Source organism: Oryzias melastigma, linkage group LG19 (assembly GCF_002922805.2).
Source record: "Oryzias melastigma strain HK-1 linkage group LG19, ASM292280v2, whole genome shotgun sequence".
Lineage (NCBI taxonomy): Eukaryota > Metazoa > Chordata > Actinopteri > Beloniformes > Adrianichthyidae > Oryzias > Oryzias melastigma.
The window spans coordinates 23,570,922-23,598,661 of record NC_050530.1 but is presented as its reverse complement, the minus strand read 5'-3'; the positions used below and the strand labels follow the sequence as shown (position 1 = coordinate 23,598,661).

Genomic DNA, 27,740 nt, shown 5'->3' with positions numbered 1-27,740 from the left:
TTGCCATAAAATAGTTAATGAGGGTTGGATTGATTCAGATGGAGCACTACTGAAGGCCTAGGTGTGAAATGCACGGCCCGCCACTGGCATAATTTATTTCAAGTTAATAGATCAAATTTGTACAACTACACCCGTTTACCTCCGGAGAAAAAGACGGTGAAAGGGCGTTTTTTTTCTCTGTGAATCAGCAGATCAAAGCCAGCGAAAGCGCATTTTTTTCTCTGTGACAGAGTGTCCAAGAAAAAAAAAGGTCAATAAAAGAGACGAAACGGGGAAAAAAGGTTGAAAGCCTAAACAATGTTTTTATTACAGCCGCCTCCGGCAGCGGGAGGGACTTATGGCTATTCATTTTGGGGCAGCATATTTTTTTCTCTGTAGCCAGATTCTCTTGAAAAAAGTTGATTTAGTGTTTGATTACCCTTTAATGGCAAAAGCCATCTGCCGCTGGAGACTCACCAAATTCAAACTTTCCAAACGGAAGCCATAAGCCGGACCTTGTTTTCCGCTGTTCATGTAGTTTCCAAATGCCAGGATGATCTTCACATGAGAGTTGTGGACAAAAACAAAAAGAAGCAGTCAAATGTAAAAGGCTAAGCTTAAGTCATTTAATATGAAGTAGGATTAGGAACTGGGAAGCAAGTTTACTTGAACAAAAAGGATGTATTCTGGACTGATGCTTAAGAAATTAGACATTTTTTACCAGTATGTACTATATTATATTATATACACATTAACCAGATTTTCTCCTTCACAATCTACTGGAATTATCAGTTGAAAAGTTACAGTAAATTAAAGAACATAAACGCTGGAGCTCTGGTGTTAAAGGGTGAATTGAGGGTAAATTAAACACAGTGTTTGCTTGAGGTCCCAGAAACCTCCCAAATGTGTCCTGGCGGAGAAACGATGTCTGACTGTCGTTACCTCCAGGATTCTCTTCAGCTTGTTGGAGGATCTGATGGACATGGAGGCTGCAATGATGGCATCCAGTTGCTGTAACAGACGGCGTTTGAATCAGATTATTGCTCTTCATGTTCCTCTCAGCTCAGGGAACGACGGCTGAGATCATTTGAGCCCGGTCAGGACATCTGCTCTGAACTCACCGGCTGGATGAGCTGCACGCTTTCAGGGAAGTTACCCATGAAAGTCAGGGTGCTAATGCGCTGAGGCAGCCGAGGGATCTTGCTGAAGTGCACCATGAAGCGGTCCTCTTCGCCAAGCTGATCCAGAGACCTGCCCTCAGCCTCGAAGTCCTGGATGAGCTTCATTTCAAGCTTTGTGGGGATGAACGGCTCCAGAAGCTCCAGGAAATCCAGCCGCAGAGCCTTCAGGTTGTAGCTGTTGAACAGCAAGGACCTGGTTCAGTCTGACTCACGGACTGTTTGAACGGACACAGCGGTTACTTGACCAAGCGCTCACGTTTTGATGGCGTGACAGATTTCAGAAGCGTCCATGTCCTCTTTGCGCAGAGTGATGGCCAGATTTTTGGACCTGTTAAGATTCATCAAAGACGCTTTGGTGGAAGACTTGTGGCTCGACTTCACCTTCAGGGTTCCCAAGTCCACAGTGGGGGCCTGGGCTTTGGTCTTAAACTGCTCCTCAAACATGGACATGTCCAGAGTCTAGACAAAGAAACACACAGAAGGCATGTGTTAGAAAACTATCTTGGTGATGACTTAAATTTTACTGAGAATACTCTGGTTTATCCTTAAAAATGTTCTAAGCCTGATAGATCTGGTTGCATTTTAAAGTGTAGCCTATTGTAGCATTAATACGATGAAACAATCATTTTATTATTTAATTTAATCATCAAGCAATTCACCTTTTTTTCCTTTTTGATGGCAATCTTTGATCACAGTTTTCTACGAGGACAACTCTTTGTTAAGAGAACCTGAACAGCTTACCACTCATTCAGAACTTCTTTTTATGTATTTTGCTTTAGAAAAAATCTGGTGCATTAAAAAAAATGAAAAAGATTCACACTCATGACTTCCTTTCCTCCTTTAATGAGGTATATTTCGACCTTGTGCTGTTTGGATTTCATATTTTTTTGTGGAGTGATAATGGTCCGTTCAACAGTCTGACAGAGGCTGTAGTGGTTCAGTCCATCTAACCTGTAAGACCGACGTGTCATCCAGCTCACTGAAGATGGTGCCCTCCACCTGGTTGGACTGGAGGGCCCTCCAGTTCAGCAGAGGCATGCGGTACTTGGTTTGGATGGGCCTCTTTTTTTTATCGCCTGGAAGAGAGCAGAGATCTACAATCGAAGAGATTCTTCTTTTAAATGATTTTTACAGCCAAGAAAAGGTTCCAAGACGATTCTGGGAAAAAAACGGTCCTGCTATGATTGTTCACCTAAAGTGTCTTTAATCGTATCAGATAAGGTCAGACTCTGTGAAAGAGCAGTGAGGCCTGTTACCGCTCTTGTTCTGCTGCTTCCTCTCACTTTGGTTTCATCTCATTCTTCTGAACCAAACAGATCAGTTTTGTTTGTTTACTTAAGCCTCTGTTTAACAAAATAAAGCAAAGCCAAAAAAGAATGAAGAAATGCAAACAAACAAGTATGTGTCTGTGTCATCTCAAGAAAAATGAACAGTGTAGGTCAGGGGTGCCCAAATCCAGGCCTCGAGGCCCGCTGACCTATTTGTTTCCCAGCCAACCTGCCATTGAAGCTCCTTATTGGCCAAACTCACCTGATCCAGGTAATCAGCAGCAGATAGACAGGATTTCTGGACAACCAGCAGGAAGCCGGCCCTTGAGGACTGACTTTGGACACCTCCAGTGCAGGCAATGGTGGCATGTGTGCATGCTAACATGTTGGCTACTATAGTGGCTGTAGCATTGATCATTTTAACGTTCATGTGATATTAGGATAAAATGATGATGACCTGGTTAAAGAAAAAGTCCCATCATCCTTCCTGAGGTTCATCTAAACGTGTTCTACAGTGTTAGTTGCTGATTTGGTTGTTAAAATGTCTTTGCTTCATCCCAGAAACAGAACCCCCAGCTTCAGTTTTACTGAGGCTGAACTGACTCCACCGACATGCTGACATGTTATTCAAAACTGAAGCACAATAACGTGATTCTGGTTCCTCATATTACTGTTCTTAGTGAACGGTGGTCTTCATAACTATTTCATAATTTCACTTCCAGTTCCAGGTCACGAGCAGACGTGTGTCTCCAGCTCTCCTCAACTCTTCGGCTTTTAAAGTTTTCTTTAAAGTTGCCTACAAGCGACTTTAATCACCGAGCTGCAGCAACAACTACCACAACGAGGAGAGTTGAACATGTCACTGAAGAAAAATCTTGAAGCCGATCTCCTAAGCTGTGATGTAGCATTGATTTCTGCTCAAACTGCTGATTCTTTTCTTTCCAACCAATTATTTTTTGTGTACTATAGTCATTTCTTTGATGAATACAATTTGCACAAATGGTTTATATACATATGTGTATTGTTTTTCTTCTTTTAAATTAGAATTGTTTTGATTTTTTACTATTTGATTTTTTTGTACTATAATAATTTCTTTGATGAATACAATTTCTTCTTTTAAATTAGAATATTTTGATTTTTTTTCTCCATTAACTAATGAAGATGATTTTCTATTTTTATAATCACTCTTTGATAAATACAAACTATATTAATTGCCTTATTAGCAAATCAAGATGACTTACTTATTACATTTTGTATTATCATAATTCTTTGAATACAATCTTCCGTTTTTTTCTTTGAGAATATTAGATGATTTGTTGTGGATGCTTTGAAACTTGATTTCATCAAAAATATTAATGATATTTTGAATCTTTTAATATTTGATATTAAGTCCTGAACTGGATATTGATAATTCATGTAGAGAAAATGGTCGAGTCGGGGTGGGATTATATAAGTTCACTTCCTTCCACTCCCTTTCAAGTGATCTACTTGTGATTCATTAAGTGATATGTTATTTCATGTATTATGACCTGATTGCGTGAAATAAACCATTTAATTAATTCATTTATTCATTCATTCATGCATTCATTCATAATGACATTTAGAAGTGAGGCTAAATAAACACCCTCTAGATCATGGGTGTCCAAAGGTTATCTTTTGGCCCACCAAGTCGTGGTTGCAGAAGCCGCAGACGGCTGTAATATACTTCCAGCCTCTGGATGGCGCTGTTAGCATTTTCTTTGCCTGCAGCTATGGGTGAAACAACCCCCGAGTGAATCGGTCCTGGACTTTTTTGAGTTAGAAATCCCCAAGATCCTTCACTGTCACTTCTGATGCTTTAGCGACCTTTTTCAGCTAGTCAAGATGGAGCGACAACAGCGAACGGATAAAGTCTAAAGATCAGCTCCATGTCTCTCATTAGGATCCCCGTTTGCTGTTGTCATTGGAAGAAAGTTTGTTTTAGTTTTTTTTTTTTTCAATTAAAAATGTCCAGTGAGGCCTTATTGTTAAAGGCTTCAAAGACAAATGTTACTTCATTTTTATTCTTACTAATGTGTGTTACCTTAATGAATCAAAATAAATGCATTAAACCATATTCTTTATTTTCTCCTTTTATTTCATGTCATGCCAAAAAATATTGCATTTGGCCCGCGGACCGGGATCCCATTTAGATTTTGGCCCTTTGAGTGAAAAAGTTTGGGCTCCCCTGATCTTGATGTTGATTCGAACTAAACATGGGGGTCGACAGATTGTGGTTTTCACGTTTTGGTTTTTATGTATCATTTCTAAAATGTTGACTCTGCACCTGTTCTGCTGGTGGACTCACCTGCTGCATCCTCTGTCTGTTGGTTTGTGGAGCCTCCAGAGGACAGCAGGGGGGGTGGAGGAGGAGGAGGAGGAGCTAAAGCTGGAGGAGGAGGAGGAGGAGGCGGGGGAGGAGGTGGAGCGGCAGCAGTTGGAAGAGATTCCTCTGTGGGGGGATGTGGGGTGGTCGGAGCAGCATCAGTTTCATCTGTGGACGTGAAGAAAGATCAAGAATTCCGATTTTCCATCAAACATGAACGGATGCCGACATCCTGCTGGGACAGAGCAGCCTGACTTCCTGTCTACCTAATGCAGCTGGAGGATTAAACAATCATCGTACTCACTAAGGGGTTGTAAACATTTCAGGATGCTACTTTCTTTGCTCCATTTCGTCAATCCTACGATACTATCACATTTAATAGCTGACCACTGAAATGTTTATATATCAAAACTGTAGCATTTAAACTAATTACAATACTGTATTTTTTATACACACATTTTTATAAAATATAAATTCTGGGCCCACCGTTTAATGAATTAAAAACATTTTTTTTTAGTTTATCTTTACAATATTTGGGGTTCCAGCTCATAAAACCAAAGTAAGCAAGCTATCAAAAAATTGAATTAAACAGTGGGCATTGACTCTATATTCTATGACAGTTTGATTTTTTAAATGGAATTATGGAAATGAAAACACAAAATGTGAATGGATTTGACATTCATTCTTGTTTACCTCTTTGTTTGTACACAGATTTAATTGATTATCTTGAAGAAATCCAAGAATCTGGAAACCTTCAGCTGACCTGTTCAGTACCAGCTATTGATCTCTGAGTCTCACTGCTGGAAGTTTGGATAAAGATGTTCTGATCCATTTTAGATTAGTGAATTCGATCCAATCAAATTGTTCAAATGAACTAATATTGTTGTTGACTAAAAACCACAGTGCTGACCTGTCTGCTGGAGTACTTGGACCACCACGTCTCCGGCTGGAGAACGCTCCACAGAGAGAAGACCCTGCTGCACCAGATCCTGAACCCGGGAAACAAACTCCTGTGGATCGTCTGTGTTTACCTGGGAGCTTGAATTGGAGAGACTTTCCTATGGTGACAAATACAAATAAATGCACATTACTGCTTACATAACACAGAAATACAAGATTTGTTATTAGGTTTGGTTCGTCACTGTTCATGTTACTCCATTTCTAACTCGTTTTCTCAGTAGACTCAGGCTAACACAACTGCCCAGCAGAATCCTTCTCTATTCCAGCTTCTTTATCGAAGTAAACAGGACACGGGTCACAAAGGCCTTCCTCTGAGGTCTAGGATGGATACAGACGCAACAAAAAAGCTGCTGGTTTTAGAGACAAAAAGAGCACTGAAAAAAAATGGCAAAAAAAAGATCTTAACTATTTTAATAAACTCTACACATCCCTATTTGTGGATAACATAACGAGACAACAACCAGGACAATCAATCAACATTCGTTTTTAAATAACTAAGTGAAACTTATTTCTTAAATATTTATGAAAGTGTTTTGAACGAATAACAAGCCAGAGAAAGATCTGTGGAAATGAAAAATGATTAAATGTCAAAAACAAAACTAATCCAAGAGGATCGTCAATTATTGGTTGAGTTCCATTAAATTTTAGAGAAGAAACAATGATGTTTTTGAAGTGTAAAAACTAGACTTTCATTCTAGTTCAGTCTTTGTGACCTATCTGGAGCTCTTCCCTCCTCCTGCAGGAAAATCCTGACACTTGAGACGTTTTACCTTCAGGAGCTCCAGTTCTTTGGTGGTCTGGATGAGCTTGGTCTCCAGCTCGGACACTTTCTCCTTGGCCTCGCTCTCACTCTCCTGCAGTTTGGTGTTCAGCTGTAGAACAACAGCAAACTCATCTTTCAGGAGATAAGATAAAAATCTGTGTGTGTGTAAATGTGTACTTAGTGTCTCACATCCATAAGGTCTGAATTTGAATTGTTCAACCAAAGCTCTTCGGAGGGCAGTTTCAAAAGGCTGTCCTGCCTTATTCTGATAATATGACTATTCTGTTTCCTAAGTGATGTTAGTTTGACACATTCTGTCTTCTCTGGGGATCAATCAAATGTTTTGGAGTGAAGATACATGTTTAACATTGTGCTGAGAACATCAGGAATCTCAAACATTGAGATCAAGCTGCTCTCTAGAATAATCCATGTTTCCACAAATTTGCTCACAGAACAACCACCTTGATGAAATGACAGTGCCCTGCTGTGTTAGCAGTTCTGGTTTAACCTTAACGTTCTGCTCCTGCAGCTGCTCCACATGCTCCATCATGGCGCTCTTGGCCTCTGCGTCCTCCAACAGAGAGCCCACATCAAACACGTTGTCCAGGTAGGCCTGGATTTGCACCAGCAGCCGGTCGCTCTCTGTGAACTTCAGTTTCTGAGAAATAATAAGAACATGTAAAAAAAAAAAGAAAAAGAATGACTCTGAATGCTTCCGATTTTTGTATGTTAAGAGTCATAGCTCAAACATGCCTCCAGGTAGTCATCCAGCAAGAGCTGAGTGAACTCGTGCTGAAGGAAGACCCTGAAGTTCAAGTCCTCCACTGAGTGGACCACAATATTGATGAACTGCATGCAGGCCACCTGTTGGGCAGATGCAGGAAAAACATGTTTACATCGATGCAAAATGTGGTGATGCCAAAACATTCCTCACTGGAGCATGAAGTCACGTTTGGGACACAGAGGAAAGAAAGTAAACTTTCAACTTTTAGGGGGAAATAGTCTATAAATAAAGAAAGGCAAAACCAAAATGTGTATGATGATAGAGCAGAGGGGATAGCAGGAGCTTTTGGGATGGTTCATGGGTCAGGAGGGAAGAGAAAGACGGTGTCCTGGTGGTGTCATGCTAACTGTTCCTATGTGGTGTGATGGTACATTAACTACAAAAAAGACTGCAGTGATCACGCATCTTGTAAAATCATTAGGAAAAAAATACCATTTTGTCTTCAAGAGAATAGACTTTTATAATATTAATGAATTTCTACTCAGAGGTTTGACTTTTGTCTTATTTCAACAAAAAGACATCCTGTCAAATCAGTGCTATTCATTTTCTCTGCCATGAACATGTGCAGACTTAAACACCTGAACATCTACAAACTCATGGAAGTATGGGATTAATGTGAACACAAACATCCTTCTTTCCATGAGCCGTTTGAAATGACATGATGCTGTGAGGGCCAGTGCAAAGATCCTCTTCAGCTGGCTGTTGTGGGCCGCTCCGTAGCATGACGGATAAAGGCGGCTGCATTGCAAAATACTGACAGTCTGAGGTTTACAGCTTATTTGCTCAGAATAAACGTTGAATTTCTCTACTTTGAGTTTCACAAAATAATGAAAAAAATGACTTTTTTGTTAAATGTGTTAATGGTAATTTAGCAAAAATACTTCAGGGTTCTTGTCCTCATTAAAACAATTCTACTGCTTAATACATTATAAAATAAAGCCATAAAAATACATTAAATATAAGAAAAGTAAGTTTTCCAAAACTTCCCTGATATTGAGGCAGTGGACAATATAGTAGAAATTGTGAAATTACATAAGATAGGAACTCAGTAAACTGTACATATAACAATAAATGTGTTATTGTCGGCTTTACTTTGCCCCCAAACACAAATAGTGTGAGCAGAACCAAAGCAAAGGCAGTTTCACCATGAAGTCGAGGTTGCTCTCCTCACTGTGGAAGTAGTCCATCAGCCTCTCAAATCGCCTCTTCTCCCCACAAACCTGAGGAACAGAGGACAGCAGGTCATGAAGCAGGTCATGAAGCAGGTCATGAAGCAGCTCCGAGTGCGTGCTGTAAATCCACCTTTACTGCTTTAACCATCACAACCACACGAGGGCAGTGTGCCCTCACTGACTGTGGGAACATTTGTGTTTCATTCTTGCATATCACAGTGATCAGGTTCCACTCATAGCATGCTCTTCCTTGGTCCTTACAGGCTTCCATCTTTTTCAAAGCATTTTCACGACAGGTTCAAGAATGTTAAAAAAAAGATCAGAAAAACAAACATCATCTACGTTACTAACCTCTGTAAGGTCCACTCATTCCACGTGCTCTAAATAATGCAGGGTGCACACCTGACAGGCTGTTCGGATGAACAAAGCTCACTTTGCGCCGCGCAGACACATTAGCCTGGTTCTGGCTGTCAAGCCTTACGCTCACCCTGACATCCAGTTCTCAGATTCTCACCCACATACAAACTGCTCCCTCACTTCAGGTGTCACTCCAAATGATCAGGTGATAACTAAAGGATAAAGGGGCGGCCGTGGTGCAGCAGTAGAGCGTCGAAGTGTCCTTGGGCAAGACACTGAACCCCAAATCGCCTCTGGTGGGAGGTTGGTGCCAGTGTTCAGCAGCGGAGCCACCACCAGTGTGTGAATGTGTGAGTGGGTGAATGTGTGAAGCGCTTTGGGCCCTCGAAGGAGGGTAGAAAGCGCTATACAAGTATACAACATTTACCATTTAACTGAGGTCAGCAAGGCGAGGGTTAAACCAGACATGACATGACCTTTTCCTGATCCATCGCTCTGTTTTCTTCTGGTTTGACTGTACTCAACAGTGAAATGGAAGTGCAAACTTACAAGACATGCATCTTAAAAAGTTGGTTTTATTGGTAAGAGGAAACTAAAAGGAGATGAGTTGTTTCCAGTTTAGAAGTTAGTAATTTTTAGGATTATCCATGAAGTCAGGGCTGCTTGTAACTTCCTGGATTAATAATGTGGGTTCGGGTTTGTGCTCGACTGTTGATGGCCAACAGAAGGTCGGAGGCCTCTCTGAGGTTTCACATATTTACTCTCTGTGTTTGTGTTTTGTTTTGTAGAACAAGTGGACACAGCAGCTGAAGAAGAGCTGAAACCTGCTATTCAAAGACCAGAGATCAGTGCTGATGCTCTTTAAAGAGGTTCTGTCCTCACTACTGATGATATAAAAGGTGTAGCAGGTCATAGCACAAAGTCAGATATATATATCTATGAAATGCAGGGGTGGAGCTACTCTGCTCAGCTCCAAAAGCCACGCCCCCTCAGAGGAGATTCTGGAAACAGAGGCTTCTGATCAACATGAAAAATGCCTTTTTAAGACATGTAGGTTTTGGGATTTTGGTTAAAAACTTCATAAACATAATTAAAACACCAGTGGGAATGTTTTTTATAGAGGCCCTACCATTAGAAATCTACTTCTTCAGGTTTTAAATGCATTTTACTGGTCATTCCTCACTATAAAGAATCCTAAAACGGTATTTTAATCTGTTCATGTATTTAAGAGTAATCCTCTAAAAACCTGCGCTGTCTGCAGCAGCCCCTCTCATACCCATGAAAATGAGCGGGTGGAAACATGCTGATGTAAGATCGATGCCAACAGCTCCCTCCAGGAAGAGTCTGCTCTGACAGCTCCGCCCCCAGACTAACACAACACTCAATTTATCCCCTTTTCCAGTGATGATCAGCGAAAAAACTTTCATTTAGATACAGAATACCGTATATCTTCTAGTTGTGTCCTGACTTCAATAAATTCCAGCTCAAACAGGTGTTTGTTATTTTAGTCACGTCGCTCCTTTAAGACCCCCCCAACCCCCGGTCTGGCACCATTATATATTAAAGTCTATGTCTGGCACAGTCCTGCAGGAGCTGCATGTGTGTTGTAGAGCAGTATAGTGATGACCAGACCTACTAAAGGCAGATATATGGTATGTGCATCCATCTTTGAAGGAGTTTGGATTATTTTGTGGGAGAAATACAGACATGGTGCCACAGACTCTAGGATGACGTCATGAAGTGGACTGCAGCAGCAGGCGGAGCTTCAGGAATCAAGTCGTTTTACTTCCGGGTAGGAACAAACTCACAAAACATGACTAATATTTCATAATTGTTTTTTATTGATCCAAAGGTATTGTATAATATAGATATAGTTCATGCTGATAGGCTTAAGAAAATCATGGTATGGCCCCTTTAAATAAAAAAAATTGTCATATTATAACAAAAAAAAAGAAGAATCTGGATTTTTTCAAGCTAAAGTTTGTGGAAGCGTAAACCTGAGGGAAAACATTAGAAAAAGCAGACTTTTCTGCTTATATGTCTAAAAGAAATACTTTCTAGTTCTTTCACATGATGCACAACTAAATGGAGAGTTATAGGAAGAAAGTTTAAAAGACTCTTAATTATGCAAATAAAGTGATTTCTTCTAGGAGGGAATCTAAGGGACAAACTGTACTTAACTGATGAACTAACGTTGAAATGGACCTCTGTGGTTCAGACCTCCCTGCAGGAATCTGCTGCTCAGATCATCAAAACACGTTTCATATTCAAAAAGAAAATGTCATTTTCCTTTCATAGTTGTTGTTTTGGCTGTTGTTGAAGAAAAAAAGTGCCTAAACCTCCCAGCTCGAGATGTGTGGACACAGCTGGCAGCAAACAGATAACTGCAGACGAATCTTTCTTTTTCTTCTTTGATGAAATGTTTGAACCTGTTTGGGTTTTTCCAGCACATTGTGAAACAGCCTCTGAATCAGATTAAAGTCAGGACTTGTTTCTAAATCCCTGAAATCTTAACAAGGTAGATTTGAGCCGTTCCTAAGTGGATCTACTGTTGTGTCTGTGTGGCTTCATGGGATCAGGCCATTCAGGATTTGGTGGGGGGGGACTTTTCACACAAGGTCAGGGTGGATCGTTTTCTCCTTCATTTACACGTTTGATGACATGAATCATTTTAGTGGCAAATGTGCCAATAGTGCAAAAGAATGAACAATACAGATGCAAAGCAAAGCTGAAGACTCTGATGGTCCATCATTCCATCAACTGCAGATGGAAAAGCCTCTTCCAGCTCAGCTCTTTATCTAAACCGTTCTCTGAATCCTCTGCATAGATTCAGGAAAAGCAGAATTCTGGAGCATGTCAAACATATTTAGAGCTTTTGCTAAGACAAGAATCCCTCCTCAAGCCCCTTTTAGCTGGAAAACATGGCTAACAATTGTTAACACGACCACCATCACCATGGAAAGACCTCTGACCTCTTTGAAGTTGTTGAAGGCAGAGAGGATGATCTCATGGCCTCCTCTGACCAAACACACGGCTGCTAGCAGCTCCAGCACCAGAGCTTTGGTCCTGTGGAGGTACACACACATTTACTTATTGTACTCGCTCTTTGCTTTCTCCATATTTAGTCATTGAACACTTTATTGTGGTGTTTATCATGATCTTAGTGTCAGTTATTGTCCGATATGGTAATAAATCAATATCCTGTTGCGGAATTGATAAATATTCATTATCTTTGGAATAATTTGTAATAACACGACGCTTTTATGTTTAAATAAATCAGGAAGTGTCTGGATTGTGTGTTTGCGCGAGTGTGTTGGGCGGGGGGTCTCTTACCTGGGGTGTCTGTCATTGAGGCTCAGCGTGATCTCATTCACACAGGAGGCGTGCTCCATCACCTGACTGAAGCCCGACTGTGAGGAGACAAACAGACACCAGACCCATTAACAAAAGCATCAGAGGAAAGTTTCAGGGAATGCTACTTCCAAAACCTGGAGACAGCTTTCATCCTTTTTGTGAGGAAAACAAAAATACTGCATGTTTTTTCATTCGACACAATGCAAAAGATCATCAGATAAGAACAGACAGCAGATGGAAATAGAAGATATTCACTCTAGCAGGGAAACGTTAGACCGTAGAGTCACACCTTCCATGGGTTAGGAAAAGCCCGTCTAGTTTGTAAAGCAGCAGTCATACACAGGCTTTGTCGAAAACAGAAAAATGAAGAAGAAAGAAGTGTACACTACAGTGATAGTGCAGTATTTTTACAATAAAGGCAGATAGTGCTGCCACAATCGATTATTTTATTAGTCGATTAATCACCGATTATTTCTTCCGATTAGTCGACTAATCTGGTCATGCAAAACCCACATTTGAACCATCATTAGATTTAAACCAACTAAAAACTAGATATATAACATTACCTGTGTTACTGCTGGTGTGAATGCTGATAGCCAGCTAAAATATTAGCTAAACTCCAGAATAGCCTATAAAAACTCAATAAATGCCAAAATAGTGCATAAAGTCACCAAAATGCCATTACATCTTTCAACTTTACTACACTCTGACTCCATATAATATAAAGTAATGACTAATCAACTATTCAATTAGTTGTCGACTATTTTAATAGTCAATTAGTCGACTAATCGTGGCAGCCCTGTAGGCAGCAGAGAAGAGTTTCGATATAATATAGATCCCGATGGTGACCATCAGAGTTTGTAAAAAGTCTACTTTGAACCCTTTTCTCTTAAACATATTTTACTTTATCTTAAATGAGTTAAACCTCAAGATATAATGGTTTTGGGTGTAGTTTAGGAGGAACTAATGTAACTAAACAGCATATTTCTCAACATTTTACTACAGGCCTGTACTGTAGTGTAGAGTGAACACAGAATGGTTTTAGCCTCAGACATGCAGACATTCAGGCATGTTTACATTTCTGCTCACTGAACACTCAGACAATACACGTCACGTTTTTGGGAGTGCATTCCTTCTCGAGTGCATGGCATCTGTGGCAACAACAAAAACAGTCAAACCATTTTCTTTTTCAATGTACCGGAAAACTTCAAAGCAAAAGAGAATGTTTAACAAGAGTTAGATGTATCTCTGAAATCATTGTTACAATTTAAAAGACTCAAGAGGAACTCATTCAAGTTGTTCTTTTCTTGGTATTTTGCCCAAACTGTATGTGGGAACATTTCTATTAAACATGAGCAGATAATAGAACACGAGTGGGCGATTTAGATCACCTGATAGTTCATGATGGCACGTAAACACATGATGCACAGATGGACGTCATCTTTCTGACTCCCAACACGGGAGTTCCTCGTGGGTCTCCTGTGTGGAAAAGAGCAGAGTTCACAACATGCAGCTCACTGCACCAAAGGAGAATGCACGTGAACGCTGAAAACCAAACTGTGCACAGATTCTCTCAGACTTTCTTCTGTAAGAATCCAAAACAATTTAGGAGAAAAAGATTTGATTTGGATTTTTAATGACTGTTCTTGCTGACAGTCAGATAGCTCAGTCTTTGTTCAGCATCTTAGATATTCTCCATGCTGATAGCCCCACCACCATATCAGACTCGCATTTTTTAGGCTTTGCAAGTATGAACAAGATTCTGATTTTTAGTCCGTCATTCAAGACACATCAAACCAGACAAGACCAATGAAGGTTCTGAAGGAAAGATGGAAATTCATTTTTATAGAAACTGTGGCGAAACTGCAGCTCTGGATAGAATTATGTCTATTAATCATTTCTGAACATATTTTAGTGACACTAGAACATGCACGAGTCTCCAGATCTGTACAGATTTCTTAGACCACCTGAAACATGACATTTCTTCTGTAATGACAGACTTGCTTACATGACACATTTATCAAGTGGAATGAAATGGATGTGAGAGTGTGGAGCTAAATCAGAGCCACTACGTTTGTTGTTCAAGAAAGAAAACTTCATTCAAAATTACCAAATGAAACTAAAAATATAGGTTTTAATGTTGAATCTTGAAGATTTAACAAAATGAACATTATGCTATTATTTATCTTAAAATACTTTTGTTTGAAACTCTTTTCAACTCTCTCTCCTTTTCTTAATTTTAGGATATAATCTGTTATTTTTGTTGCTTTTTCTTCATATTCTTTATAATCATATTCAGAATTTACACAGTTACTTGTTCAGTTTCAGATACTTTTCACTTGAGCTTTTCCACTTTCAAGTTAAAGTGTGGCCTCAGTAGAGGGGTGTGGCCTCAGTAGAGGGGTGTGGTTTCAGTAGAGGGGTGTGGCTTCAGTAGAGGGGTGTGGCTTCAGTAGAGGGGTGTGGCCTCTGTAGAGGGGTGTGGTTTCAGTAGACGGGTGTGGCTTCAGTAGAGGGGTGTGGCCTCTGTAGAGGGGTGTGGTTTCAGCAAAGGGGCGTGGTTTCAGCAGAGGGGCGTGGTCTGACAAGGAAGGCGTGATAGAAAAATGTGTCTCTGACTCAAGTTGCTTCCAGGAACTATTGATACTGGGTCGATATTTATCATTTTTAATGAATCATGTCATTTCAAATACAGATTTCTCTTTCAAACAAACATTATAGTGTAGCTCCACAGACACACACCTGAGTGAGAAGACTTTGTTGGCTTTTGAGGCAGTGCTGGTGGGCGAGGAGCTTCCGTTGAGGTCTTCCACTGAAGCATAGGTGTGCTGGTCTCTGTGGAGGGTGTTTTTCTTCAAAGTGTCCACATCATTCCTGCAGGTCAACACAGGGATAATTTGTCTTAATCTGAACTCCAGTGGCCTGCTGCTGCTGGAAACAGGGATGGATTGATGGTAAAAAGACATTCAACTCTACACTTACTTGACTGAGCTGTTAACGAAAGACAGATAATTCACCAGCACGTCCAAGCCCCGATTCTCATCATTTAAGAACTCCTTTGCCCATCTGTAGAAAGAAAGAGGAACACTTTTTAGACAAAAGGTAGCAGGTTATTGTTTCAAGTGTGTTTTTTGTTTTACTTGAGGTGGATTAGTGGCCCAGTTACATTAGCTCTCCTTTAGTTGCATCAGTACAATGCCATGACCCTAACCCTCATTCCTCTGACCCCAACCTCATCCTAATCCCACAGTGGAAGAAAATAGCTGCAAAAACCAGAAACAGTGAAAGAATCTCTGGGAATATTTTGTACATTTTCAGTAATCAGCCAATCTATCAACTTTAAAGTGAGACTGCAGTTCCTTTCTGAGCTTCTGTTGGACTTACCCGATGTGATTGGTTCTCAGAGAAATCTCCAGCTCTCTCAGGACAGGTGTGGACTCCTCAACACGTCTTTTAAACTGACAAAACACATTGCAAGAAGGCATGAGTTTTCTCTACTCTGACATAAACTGAACTAAAATCTCCTGAAAGGCCTTATGCTACAATGTTGACATGTAGTCCAGTAAAAGAAGTAACAATCATTTAAAAAAGTTTGTCTTTGTGCTTGAGCTGAATAGTTGCAAAAGCTCATGTTTTTTTGTGTTGTACCATCCAGCTAATTCCTCCATTAACCTGGTGAGCTTTCAGCTTCTCCAAGTAAGCAGACGGCGGATTCTTGACCTCGAATCGCTCCTGAGGAAACAGAGAAACAAACTTTGATGACTTTTCCCATGTAAACCAATCAAAACACACTGCTGTCCATGTTCACATTCCCATCGGCAGACAAGCGGTTAGCCATGTTTTCACTAACGTTAGCATCACTTTTGTTTCTACCATGTGCCTCGTAGCTTTATATTTGGCACAGCTACGTACAGAAGTGCACAATAAAACATACAGTTCAGGTGTTGAACAAATGCACAGGGTAAACCAGCAAAACTGTCCATTTTCATGTCTGGAACACGTGGGTTGTTGGAAATTCGTTTGAGCGAGGAAGTCCTTGGTGCAGCTTTGCTCTACCAGGAAATGCAAACGTTCTCTGAACAGAAAAGCTGGTGTGTGTTAGAAACCAGGAAGCTCTTAATCAAGCTGTGCTGCCTTTAACTGGTACTTTTTGTTTTAAAGCAACAAACTAGTCTGAGTTCTGGAAGCAAGAATGAGCCAAAACTAAACTGAATCAGATAGAGAAAGTGACGCTAAATAAGTAAAAAGGTTCTGCAAGATGTTACAGCACCAGAGAGTAGAGGCTGAGCAGGAACTCAAACCACGGCGGGCCTTTCTTAAAAACTAAGTAGGACTGCCAAAGGCTGCCATTAGCTACATCAACCGACTCAGAAAGGAGATTTTTGTACCCACAGGATTCAGTTACTATTTTAGTGTCTCCTGATTTACCCTAAAATCATAAAAGTCATTTAAATAGAAACTTGTTGTTTACTCCCTGTAATTCAAGGTTTATACACTTCAGAAGAGGTAAGTTACAGTAAATTGTATTATATGCATTTAAAATATAGAGACAAAAATGTGTTTTTTCTCTCTTTTCTTAGAAGTTTAACAGCATATCCACACTTTGGTTAAAATAACTTCATATTTGATCAAAGATCCTTAAAATATTGTCAAATTTCAATCTGATCCTAAACTTTTCTCTTAGGTACTCTGATGTATTTTGTAGAAAGATAAAATTACAGAAGTGAATTTGTTTGGTCAATCTACAGGGCAGTATTTTCAGAGTTCACGTCAGCAACACATTGGATGCAGGTGAACTTATCAGCATCATTACTTCTTTGCTGGAAAGATCAGTTACAGTTTTAAAAATCATACAAAGAGGTAGAAAATGAACTCCAGTAATGTTGTTGTTCTAAAGATATATTATTGGATTTGACTAAAAGAGGCTAAGCCCTCTGTCTTTAAATCATAAAGATGTTCTTGTGTGGATAAAAAATCCAAAGAATCAAATGAATATACCTGATCACAGATCAGTTCCCACTTCTTCTCATTGTCATACTGAGTCAGGATCTCCACTTTGTCTGGAGGAAGATTCATCGTGTTCTGGAGACAAACAAAAAAGAAAAAAAGACGATTAAATTGCTTTTCTTGAAGGTTAATGACCAATAAAACAACATTTGTTGGAATTATTAGAGCTTCAGTCGATGTGTTCAAAACTGGTTTATCTTTTTGGATGAGACTGGGATTTTAGAAAACCTCTGTCTGCTCACAACAACCAAAAATGTAAGACACTCTCACAAATCTTTTGTCCATGTTTAGCCTCAAGTCCTTAAGCTATAATCTGATGAGTTCTCAATACAAAAGCAATGAAAGAGAGCTTTTATTCATAGACTGGACAGATGTATTCTGAAGATAAAAAATAAACACATCATCATGATTTGAAGGTCCCAAACCATTTTGAATCCTTTTTCTTGGATTTGAATTGTCTTTTCTTGTCATGCAGCACGTACAAGCACAACACAATTTGATTTTTAATAGCTGAAGAGAAAACATTCAAGCTGTGGCAAAAAGTAAAACTCCATCAAACTGTGAAGACTTTATTAGAAAAGCCCAAATATCCAGATAATGCAAACTACGACGGTCTGTCCCTTACCTTTCCCACACACGGCAGTAGTACGTTCAGTATTCATGACGTCCTTTGAGGCGACTGAACAAGCCTCAGGAGAACTGCTGACCCCCCGGCTGCTCCTCTTCTCTACGACCCTCTACAGTACGTGTGTCAAAGTCAATTCTATCCGCTAACTCTATCCGGCCCTCCAGATCATTTTATTTAATTGTTGTTAATGACCCGATGTCATCTTGAGCTCATTTCTAACTTGTATAGAAGATACTTTTATTACAGACTCAAGGTCCATTTGCCATAAAGACACAACAGATAAAATACTTAAAAGCAATAAAATAAATGTACATATATATAATAAAAAATGTAAAAAATAAAATAAATAAAAAGAGACACTATGGTAAAAGTATAAGAGCCAATAAAAAAAAACAAAAAAAACAAAAAAACAATTGCAGACTTAAAATTTAAAAACGTAAAAAGTTTAAAAGAGACGACCAAATCCTCCAGATTGAGGACTGGTATTTAAAAGTGCTGTATTTCACATTGGTGAGAGTTAAAATGAGTTGGTTATTTGACGTGACAAGACGGCAAATAAAACCATAAATAAGATGTCTCAACAAAGCTTTAAGAGTATTAACTCTTGCACCAACAAACAAACTGCTTGCGCTGCACCACTGTGGCTGTTTTAACAAAAGTCTCATCATTATTTCAACCTGCAGCCTCCTCATGCTGGACGCTCTGTAGTTGGTCCACAGGTGGGCAGTATACAGTGGTGTGCAGTAGGTTTTAAAAAGAAGAATTTTAAGATTGTCAGAACATGAATAAAACCTGCGTGCAAGCATGTTTGCCTGAGCATATAAAATACAACGTTGTCTGTGGATGTCATCATCAGTGAATTTATCATTAATGAGATGTCCAAGATATTTTACTTTATGACAGACTTTAAGCTCAGAATCGGAGAGTTTAAAGCAGGGAAATTCAATGTTACGTCATCCTTTGTACGACAAATCATCACAGCACTTTTACTGGAATTGTATAAAATATCATTATTAAAACCAAATACAGAACAGACATTTAAAAGTTGTTGCAAACCAGAGCTGCTGGGGCTAAAAACAACCAAGTCATCTGCGTACATTAGATGATTTACTTTAAAACCACCAACCATGCAACCGGTTTTACATGAATTTAGATCCTTCGACAGGTCATCCACATACAGGTTAAAAAGAAGTGGGGATAAAATACCTCCTTGTCTTACTCCATTGGTTACACCAAACGGAGAAGAGACACTTGATCCCCACCTAACCATCATATAATTGTGACAAAATATATTTTCATGGAGGGTAAAAAATTAAAAGTTATTTAAGGTTTAAGTTGATTTATTTTAGAATAATATCCCTGCTTTTTATTATTCATAATTATGTTAGAAAGTTACAGTTTTAAATTTTTACTTTCTTTTTGACTATTTTGGCATTTACTAAGATTTTTTAGTTTTTTTTGGATTTTAGCTAATATTTCAGCTACATGCTAGCTGTTTTGGCTAATTTAGGCTTTTTTAAGTTGTTATTGCTATTTTGGAGTTAGGCTAATATTGACCCGCTAGATGTTTTGGCGAATTCAGGTTTTTTTCTGTTTTTTAGGATATTTTTAAGTTTAGCTATTTTTTTCAGCTACATGCTAGCTGTTTTTTGAAACCTAAGTTTTTCTTTTTGCTTTTTGTTTTTTAGGCTAAATTGGCATTTAGCTCAAATTTTAGCTGGCTATTAGTTTCAGCGTTTTCAACTATTAGCTTCAGTGATTTTAGCCTTCAATTTCAGCATCTGAAGCTATGTTCACAGCAGCCAAATTCAGATTACAGCATTCACACTAGCATTATAACAGGTAATGCTATATATCTAGTTCATAATTATGGTAAAAAGTTAGTTTTAAAGTTTTAAAAATGTAGTTTTAGAGTGTTCAATAAATGTTTATCCCGTTCAGACCTAAGATTTGTTTTGGATTTTGCCCCCCTGTGCGATTTTGTTTGACACCCCTGCTCTACGGGCCTGAACCACCAAAAAACCCACAGCACCTGAACAGGTCAACCCCCATTCAGGTACATGTGCCAAAGGCTTTAGCAGACGTTGAGCCTGACACTTGGATTTGGTTTACATCAGCTCTCCACAGTTCTTATGCAGTTTATATATTGTATATATATAGATATATATAACATTTTACCCTGAACCTGCTGGGTTTTTTAAGCTTTCTCTGCATTTGTTAGCATGTTTGTCCTGTCATTACATTGTCTTTATATAATTTGGTTGTGACAATTACCTCCACAATGTTTTCAATTCCTCAAAATGTTCAAAACATTTTAATCAAACCCTAAATCAGATTTTTTTGTCTGTTGACCTCTATAAATGGGGCTTTAAAAGTGCTATCTGTTGGTCATTGCCAAATTTTTGATAAATGAAAATAAACGTGTTTATAATCAAGTTAACCATCTGTGTGCTGCCCCCTACACGTTGAACTGAGGTATTACAGTTGAATTTCATGACTGGTCCCACATCATGATCTACAGCTCCAGTAATGATACCAGTCCTGCTCCTCAGCCACACCCCTCTGACTGGATTTTCACATTTCAGCAGGGGGTGGAGTCAGCCTGTACCCTCCCTGTGGTTACCCTTTATGTGCTAACTGCATTTACACTGGACAATGTTTAGGGAAAACGACATTTTTCCAGTCTCAGTGGTGACTGAAACACTGATGCAAATCCGGTTGTTTTAATTCATGTGTTTCTAATGTGGTAAAAAGAGGGTTTGGAAAGAGCAGTTCTGAGTTACTTAGTAAGTTTCTTAACAAAGGTTTGGGTTTTTTGGGGGGATCACATGCAGGATTTTCCCTGATACTAGGTTACAGTGGTTTGAGAATGGACTGTGAACATCACACCTCAAACTTTAAAAGACTGTCTGAACGTTTGCAGTTTTTCTGTACACAAATACTGAACGTTTGTATTTTATAGTGCATAAGGTGCAAAGATACAAAAGAGTGTTGATATGATGTGCATTCATAATGACACTTCTTTAAACCTTTAGTGGCAGACATAAAATGTAAAACACAGAGTCAGAAATGTGGGAAAATAAGCTGGCTGAGCATTTAAGTATTACACACGTGCTGAAGGGCTGTCACGTGTTATTCAGATGAAAACAGGGCCACCAGATCAATAATGGATGAATCTGATAAACCCAGTTAGAGGAGTGCTGGTGATGGATCGATAAGAGCTGGTTGTTTGTGGACCTGTTTTCACCACAACATTCCTTTCGTTTGAGTTTCTTAGAAATTCTGTCAAACAGCATTTTCTCTGTGTTTTGAGGTTCAGCCATGCAGTCTTCTTAGTGTCCAACATGAAAAGGAACAGATTCTTTGAATGGAATATGAAGTTTGGACTGTGACCTGAATGGAGGTAAACAACAGAAACTTATTTACCAGTGGAAATGAAAACTTTACCAGGAACACAAAAAAATAAAGTGCCTGACCTCACATGATAAGTGAAAGATCAAACATTTAAAGACAGTCAACTAATGAAAACACTGGACTTGAATGTCATAATAAAGGATAGGGCTGCTAGAAAAACATCTGCTTTGCTTTACTGCACATTCAAATAAAAAGAATTGTTTTTCAGTCCGTCCATCCATCTATCCATCCATTCGTCCATCCATCTATCCATCCATTCATCCATCCATTCGTCCATCCATCTATCCATCCATTCATCCATCCATTCGTCCATCCATCTATCCATCCATCTATCCATCCATCTATCCATCCATTCCTCCATCCATCTATCCATCCATTCATCCATCCATCCATCCATCCATCCATCTTCAGACCACTCTGAATCGTATTTTGGGTCACACGGGCCAACCCAGCTGTTGTTGGGCAAATGGAGGGTGAACAGGTCTGCTGCAGGGCCACACAACCCCATGCACACCAAGGGACAATGTAGAAACAATAATGAATCCAACTCTAACCCTTCCTCCGGCCCCTACGACCAAGAATGAGATACTGACCACACTGATTTAGAAAATTATGAGCAAACAATCACTTAAAAATAGTGTTAATGATGATGAAAGCACATTCAGAGGATCATCTCTACACAGAATCTTTGCGTGTTTACAAAGGACCTCGCTATTTCTTCTTCTACGGCTATTTCCAGCATTTTAGACAGTTCTGCGCATGTCTAAATGATTTATTCCAATGAAACGTGTGGTCCATGGAAACGTTTGTTACAACTGGATAAAGTTATCCTATGTGCACAGTTGAACTCTAACCCGACCTTTGATCCGATCAAAGCCATTTTGCACGTGAACACAGATATCGTGAGGCAAAAGGCTAACCACTGCTTCACTGTGCAGCACTTTTTCTAACTTCATTAAGATCTTTAAAACAAGCAGTTACCTACACACATTTTTAGTGTACATAAAAATGTAAAGAAACCCAAAGTACCAAAAGAAAATGTTTAAGTCACTTAAAAGAAAAATCTAGAAACTAGAAAAAAAGGCCATGAATCACCACAGCTAATGAAACCAGGAAGTTACTGCACTCTGGGGATCGCATGTCCTGTCAAAGAAAACTGAGGCCTGAGAGACTCGGAGGAAAACAGTTGTTAAAAGCACAGAAGGTTGAGAAGGTCAGCAGGATGCACCAAAAGCTGAGTGGAACCAGGGTCAATTCCAGCATCCAAGTCTGGCTGGAACCTGCGTACACGCTGCCAGTCATTTGTCTGGAGAGGGCAGACCCCCCTCAGGTCTGCTGCACTGTGGATTCATTTGACCAGGATGATCAAGACTGTAAAAAGGTTTCAAATCAATAAAATGAGCTGGTGCTATCAGTAGAATGATGAGTCAGTCACAGCTTACAATCACTAGATGTTCACTTTAATTGTTTGACAGAAAACTTGAGAAACAGGGTTAATTTTGCTTCAACATGGAAGACAAATGCAACAGAAACAAGAACTCTGTTAGATAAGAGTTCAGCTCCCACATCGCAATTTAAAATTGGAGAGGTTCAGTTTTTCTGAGCATCATTCTGTTCGTCTGAAGACATAATCTGGACTAATAATCTCTGATGTCATTCACGTGGATCCTGAATGGCAGAAATGAAGCCAAGCATGCTAACTGAAGTTTCTCTCTGGTTGTTATTCGGTTAATCTCATAGAACTCAAGGACAGTAAAATTTAGATTTTTATAACATTTTTGGATTCAAATGTAAAAAAAATGAGTACAAATATGGTTTTCATGCAGCTTTAGGGTTGTTAGTTTAATGTCTGGATCCTGCTCTTAAAGGTCCAGGCAAAAGCAGGATTGCATGAATGTTTTCACAGAGGAGCATCAGGCTGTTTGGAATCAAATGTCTGATCAGATCATCACATTGTTTACGGTTGTATTGTAAACTGATCCAGGCCTGCTGTCATCGCAGGCTCACCTGAGCACTGCGTGTGTGCCACAATTAAAAACACAACCTGCCAAGCGCTGCGAGGATCAGGTTTCACGTTTGATGAGTTTCATTTTCGCCTTTCGGTTGGCTGCACGCCTCGGTGTACCAGTTCATGCTCACTGAGATGAGTGCTTGTTTCTTTCCACATCAAAAGCGTGGACATTCACTTCCTGCTTTCACATTATAGGAATTTAGAATGTTAAGGCTGTGTTAAAAGAATGTGCATCCAAAAAAGCAAACCCAGGTCCAGATAAAAATGATGATATCAATAGACCTGCAAATAAATGTGTGAAACAGTGTGAATGCAAAGAGACTTTTATGTGGACCACAGAGTGAACGCCCTACACGCTATGCAATCCCTTAGAAAAAACAAAAACCACATCGGAAAAAGTGTCAAATATAAAAAATATCTATAAGATGACTGGGGAAGTGCAGCCAAATCATGTATTCGTCCTTATCCCCGCCCCCAGATAATTCTATCCGGCCCTCCAGATCATATTATTTTTATTGTTGTTAATGGCCCGATGTCATCTTGTGTTTATTTAACAACTCGTATAATTTTGATAAAATATCTATTTATAGAGAGTAAAATTTTGAAAGATATTTAAGGTTTAAGTTGATTTATTCTGGAATAATATTCCTGCCTTTTAATTATTCATAATTATGTTAAAAGGTTACAGTTTTAACGTTTTAAAAATTGGTGTTCTGCTAGCTTTTTGGATTATTTTGGCATTTACTAAGATTTTTAGGCTTTTTTGGAGTTTAGTTAATATTTCATAGCTGCTTTGGCTAACCTAGTTTTTTTTCAAGGCTATTTTGGCATTTAGCTAATGTTTTAGCTGGCTATCAGCTTCAGCATTTTCAGCTATTAGCTTCGGCGTTTTCAGCAATCAGCTTCACTGTTTTTAGTTATCAATTTCAGCATGCTCAGCTATCAGCACTAGCATCTTCAGCAGCCAAATTCATCTTACAGCATTTACATTAGCATTATCACATGAAATGCTATATATCTAGTTCATAATTGTGTTAAGGCTGCACGGTGGCGCAGTGGTTAGCACTCCCGGTTCGAATCCCGGCTGGGACCTTTCTGTGTGGAGTTTGCATGTTCTCCCCGTGCATGTGTGGGTTTTCACCGGGGACTCCGGCTTCCTCCCACCATCCCAAAACATGCTTCATAGGTTCATTGGTGACTCTAAATCGCCCCTAGGTGTGAATGTGAGAGTGTATGTGTGTGTGATTGAGGCCCTGAGAGAGACTGGCGACCTGTCCAGGGTGAACCCCGCCTTCACCCATCAGCAGCCGGGATAGGCTCCGGCACCCCCGCGACCCCGAAAGGGAAGAAGCGGTATGGAAGATGAATGAATGAATGAATGAATGAATGAATAATTGTGTTAAAAAATTAGTTTCAAAAATTTTAAAATGTAGTTTTAATGTGTTCAATAAATGTTTATCCTGTTCGACCACGACCTAAAGTGTGTTTTGGATTTTGGCCTCTTGTGTGATTGAGTTTGACACCCCTGATTTACTCAAACGACAAGATAAAATAGGCTAGCTTTTTATATTTTTGTGATATTTTTCCCCTCATTTAAAACAATTTAACCTCAAAAGATGCTGCAAGATTTCTTCGGAAAGATTGACTCTAATTTTTGGTTGGCTTCCAAATGGATGTTGTGCAACAGTGAAACAAATCAGTAGCAGTTCAGTCAAGCAGTGTCCGTGACAAAGTTTGAGTATGAAAGGAGCTTTTGATTGTTAAATGCTCCATGCTTCACAAAAACAGTGTGGACAGACATACATACAGACCGACCGACCTTTGCTGAGGAGGTACAAGTGAAGACACGGAGGATGACATTTCTAAAAACCCTATCCTATGCACTTTAGCCACACTGTGACCAACGTGTCCAGCAAATCCATAAAGAAGAGGCTGCATTGTTAAGTTTGACTGGCCCACATGATTGCAACCTCCTGGAATGATTCTATTAACTGTGCTTTAGTGCTGCCACAAGCGATTATTTTAATAGTCGACTAATCAACTATTTTTTTCAGATTAGTCGACTAATCAGGTCATGCGCAAAGTCGATGTAAAGCACACATCTTAACCATCATCAGCTTTAAACTAACTAAAAACTAGATATATAGCATTACCTGTGATAATGCTAGTGTGAATGCTGGAAGCTGAATTTGACTGTTCAAGATGCTGAAATTGATAGCTAAAAACGCTGAAGCTGATAGCCAGCTAAATGCCAAATGAACCTAAAGAACAAAAAAAGGTAACCAAAACAGCTAGCATGTAGCTGGAAAAAAAATAGCTAGCCGAATGGCTGAATTTGGCTGCTGAAGATGCTAGTTCTGATAGCTGAAGACGCTGAAATTGATAGATAAAAACGCTGAAGTTCTTAGCTGAAAATGCAGAAGCTAAAATCTGAAAACGTTGAGATAGCCAGCTGCAATATTAAATGCCAAATTAGCCTAAAAAAAGTGAAAAAAATCCTACATTAGCATGCAGCTGAAATATTAGCTAAACTCCAAAATAGCCTAAAAATCTTAAGTGCCAAAATAGTCCCAAAAGCTAGCAGAATGCCATTATAACTTTCAATTTTACTACAGTCTGACTCCATTTAATATAAGGTAAAGACTAATGGACTATTAAAATTAGTCTTCGACTATTTTAATAGTCCATTAGTCGACTAATTATGGCAGCTCTACTGTTTTTATAAACGCTCCATGACTTCATGGATTAAAAAAATAAACTTTCAGTCCTGCTCAGGTTTTGGAGAAGCTTCTGTACTGAGACTTCCTGTTGCTGAAATCACTCATTTAAGTTTGTTTTCAATTCAAATGTATTGTTGTCGAAGTCATTCCTTTTTTTATATTTCAAAAGCATTTTCTAATGAACTATATGCTTCTGTTTTTTGTCTGTATACTCATTAACCAAATGGTAGAGAAGTAGAATTAGAATTCAACTAACAACCACATTCTCTATTTGGAAATATTCAAAGTGCATGCAAAGCGCGGGGGGAGACTCAACATACGTGTGCAGTCATTGTCTCCTGGTCAGCTTATGTCACTGCGGCTGGAAACACAAACACCGCACTAACAAAAGCTGCTCTCAGCTGAACAAATACACACCTTTTTCCACTTTTCTCTCCAGCTGGTTTGTTTGCAGCTGGAGGGAGCTTGTGTATTTTCTGATGATTTGTTGTGCAGACTCAGCAGATTCGAGAAGCTGAGGGGGTGGAGGAGGTCATCTGCATACGGTTGGGGACAGTAGGGATGTAGCAAGAGCAACAGGAAGAACAGGAACTGTTTTGGCTCATGAATTACCCATGTTTATTTCCTGCATTCACCTCCACTGCAGTTACTGCACTGGAAACTGTCACAACCTTTTCCACTGCAGCACTGGTTGACACAGTCTTCACATTCACACAGCTGATTAGTGTTAGAGAGGATGATAAACTGGAGATAATAGTCAATTGAAATCCTGAGATGGAATGTTCACTTTAGAAGAAACCAAAGCTCAGTTTCTCTGAGAAAAACAGACATTTTGCCTCTAAATTTCAACCATCTCCACATACTGCAGGTTTAGATTCTAACACACTCACTGGTAAAGCTGCTGCTAGTCACCATCATTGACATCAAGCATCAATCCTTTCAGATTGATAGAAATCCATAAAAATCAGTTCATTTTGGTGGATGAAAACAAAAGAACAATTTTAAACAACTATTTAAAAAATAATAACAACAGTAAAACTGCTTCAATCTATGGTAAATGGCGTATACTTGTATCGCGCTTTCTAACAGTCATAATCAATCACGGATAAGACGCCACCCTTAAAAAAACATCCACCTGTCCATCCAAGTCAGTCAAGAAACCCTCTTCTCCCCTTCTCCGCCCACAACTGGATCAAATCTGCCTTCCTTCGGATGTCTCAGCTCCTCTTCATCATTACCAGGGTAGACTCTAGAAATCTTCAGCTGCTGGATAGCTCAGTGGGCTGGACAGGAAAACTAGGTTCAATCCCCAGTTTGTGCATTGAGCTTAATCCAATGTGGGTCCTTGGGCAAGACCCATGACTAAGCACCCTGACTGGAATACCCAATACTTTGAAAATACAGGGTTGTGTCAGGAAGGGCATCCAGGCTAGAAACTCTCTGCCAAGCTGTTTCACTGTGGCAACCCCTGATGGGATAAACCGAGAGGTGAATAGCAAACTCGAGAAAATGTTCTAAAAAAGATCGATCATCAACATTCATCAGCTCAAGACCCTATTTAGACATCACCACCTACTGTTAAATAATCCTTCCCTCCATCAGAGGACACAGAGTAGCCATAAAATACACTGCTCACAAAATTAAAGGAACACTTTTTTTATTGGGCCTGGCATGAATTGAATTAAACCTGTCTGATAATTTTCTTGTTGCTTAATCAGCTGAGGGCCTCGTTAATCAATTTCAGCTGTATTGGTGTTCATGGAATTAACAACAGGTGCACTTCAGTGGCAACAATTAG

General features: G+C 39.4%; 1 protein-coding gene across 2 annotated transcripts in view; it reads right to left on the bottom strand.

Annotated features, from left to right (window-relative positions):
- The window catches only part of fmnl1b (formin-like 1b), a 40,165-nt gene that overhangs the window by 7,668 nt on the left and 4,757 nt on the right, over positions 1 to 27,740 (bottom strand). The window contains exons 2-20 of one of the 2 annotated variants that reach the window (XM_024285584.2): positions 17,161 to 17,244; positions 15,811 to 15,894; positions 15,547 to 15,620; positions 15,145 to 15,228; positions 14,905 to 15,036; positions 13,554 to 13,641; positions 12,142 to 12,218; positions 11,781 to 11,874; positions 8,425 to 8,499; positions 7,249 to 7,359; positions 7,004 to 7,153; positions 6,503 to 6,604; positions 5,683 to 5,830; positions 4,755 to 4,940; positions 2,112 to 2,236; positions 1,417 to 1,619; positions 1,101 to 1,335; positions 922 to 990; positions 457 to 537 (exon numbers count right to left, since the gene is read on the bottom strand). In XM_024285584.2, the coding sequence (XP_024141352.1) occupies positions 457 to 537; positions 922 to 990; positions 1,101 to 1,335; positions 1,417 to 1,619; positions 2,112 to 2,236; positions 4,755 to 4,940; positions 5,683 to 5,830; positions 6,503 to 6,604; positions 7,004 to 7,153; positions 7,249 to 7,359; positions 8,425 to 8,499; positions 11,781 to 11,874; positions 12,142 to 12,218; positions 13,554 to 13,641; positions 14,905 to 15,036; positions 15,145 to 15,228; positions 15,547 to 15,620; positions 15,811 to 15,894; positions 17,161 to 17,244 (2,202 nt within the window). The remainder of the gene's footprint in view (positions 1 to 456; positions 538 to 921; positions 991 to 1,100; positions 1,336 to 1,416; positions 1,620 to 2,111; positions 2,237 to 4,754; positions 4,941 to 5,682; positions 5,831 to 6,502; positions 6,605 to 7,003; positions 7,154 to 7,248; positions 7,360 to 8,424; positions 8,500 to 11,780; positions 11,875 to 12,141; positions 12,219 to 13,553; positions 13,642 to 14,904; positions 15,037 to 15,144; positions 15,229 to 15,546; positions 15,621 to 15,810; positions 15,895 to 17,160; positions 17,245 to 27,740) is intronic. The other variant, XM_024285585.2, reaches the window with a different exon arrangement.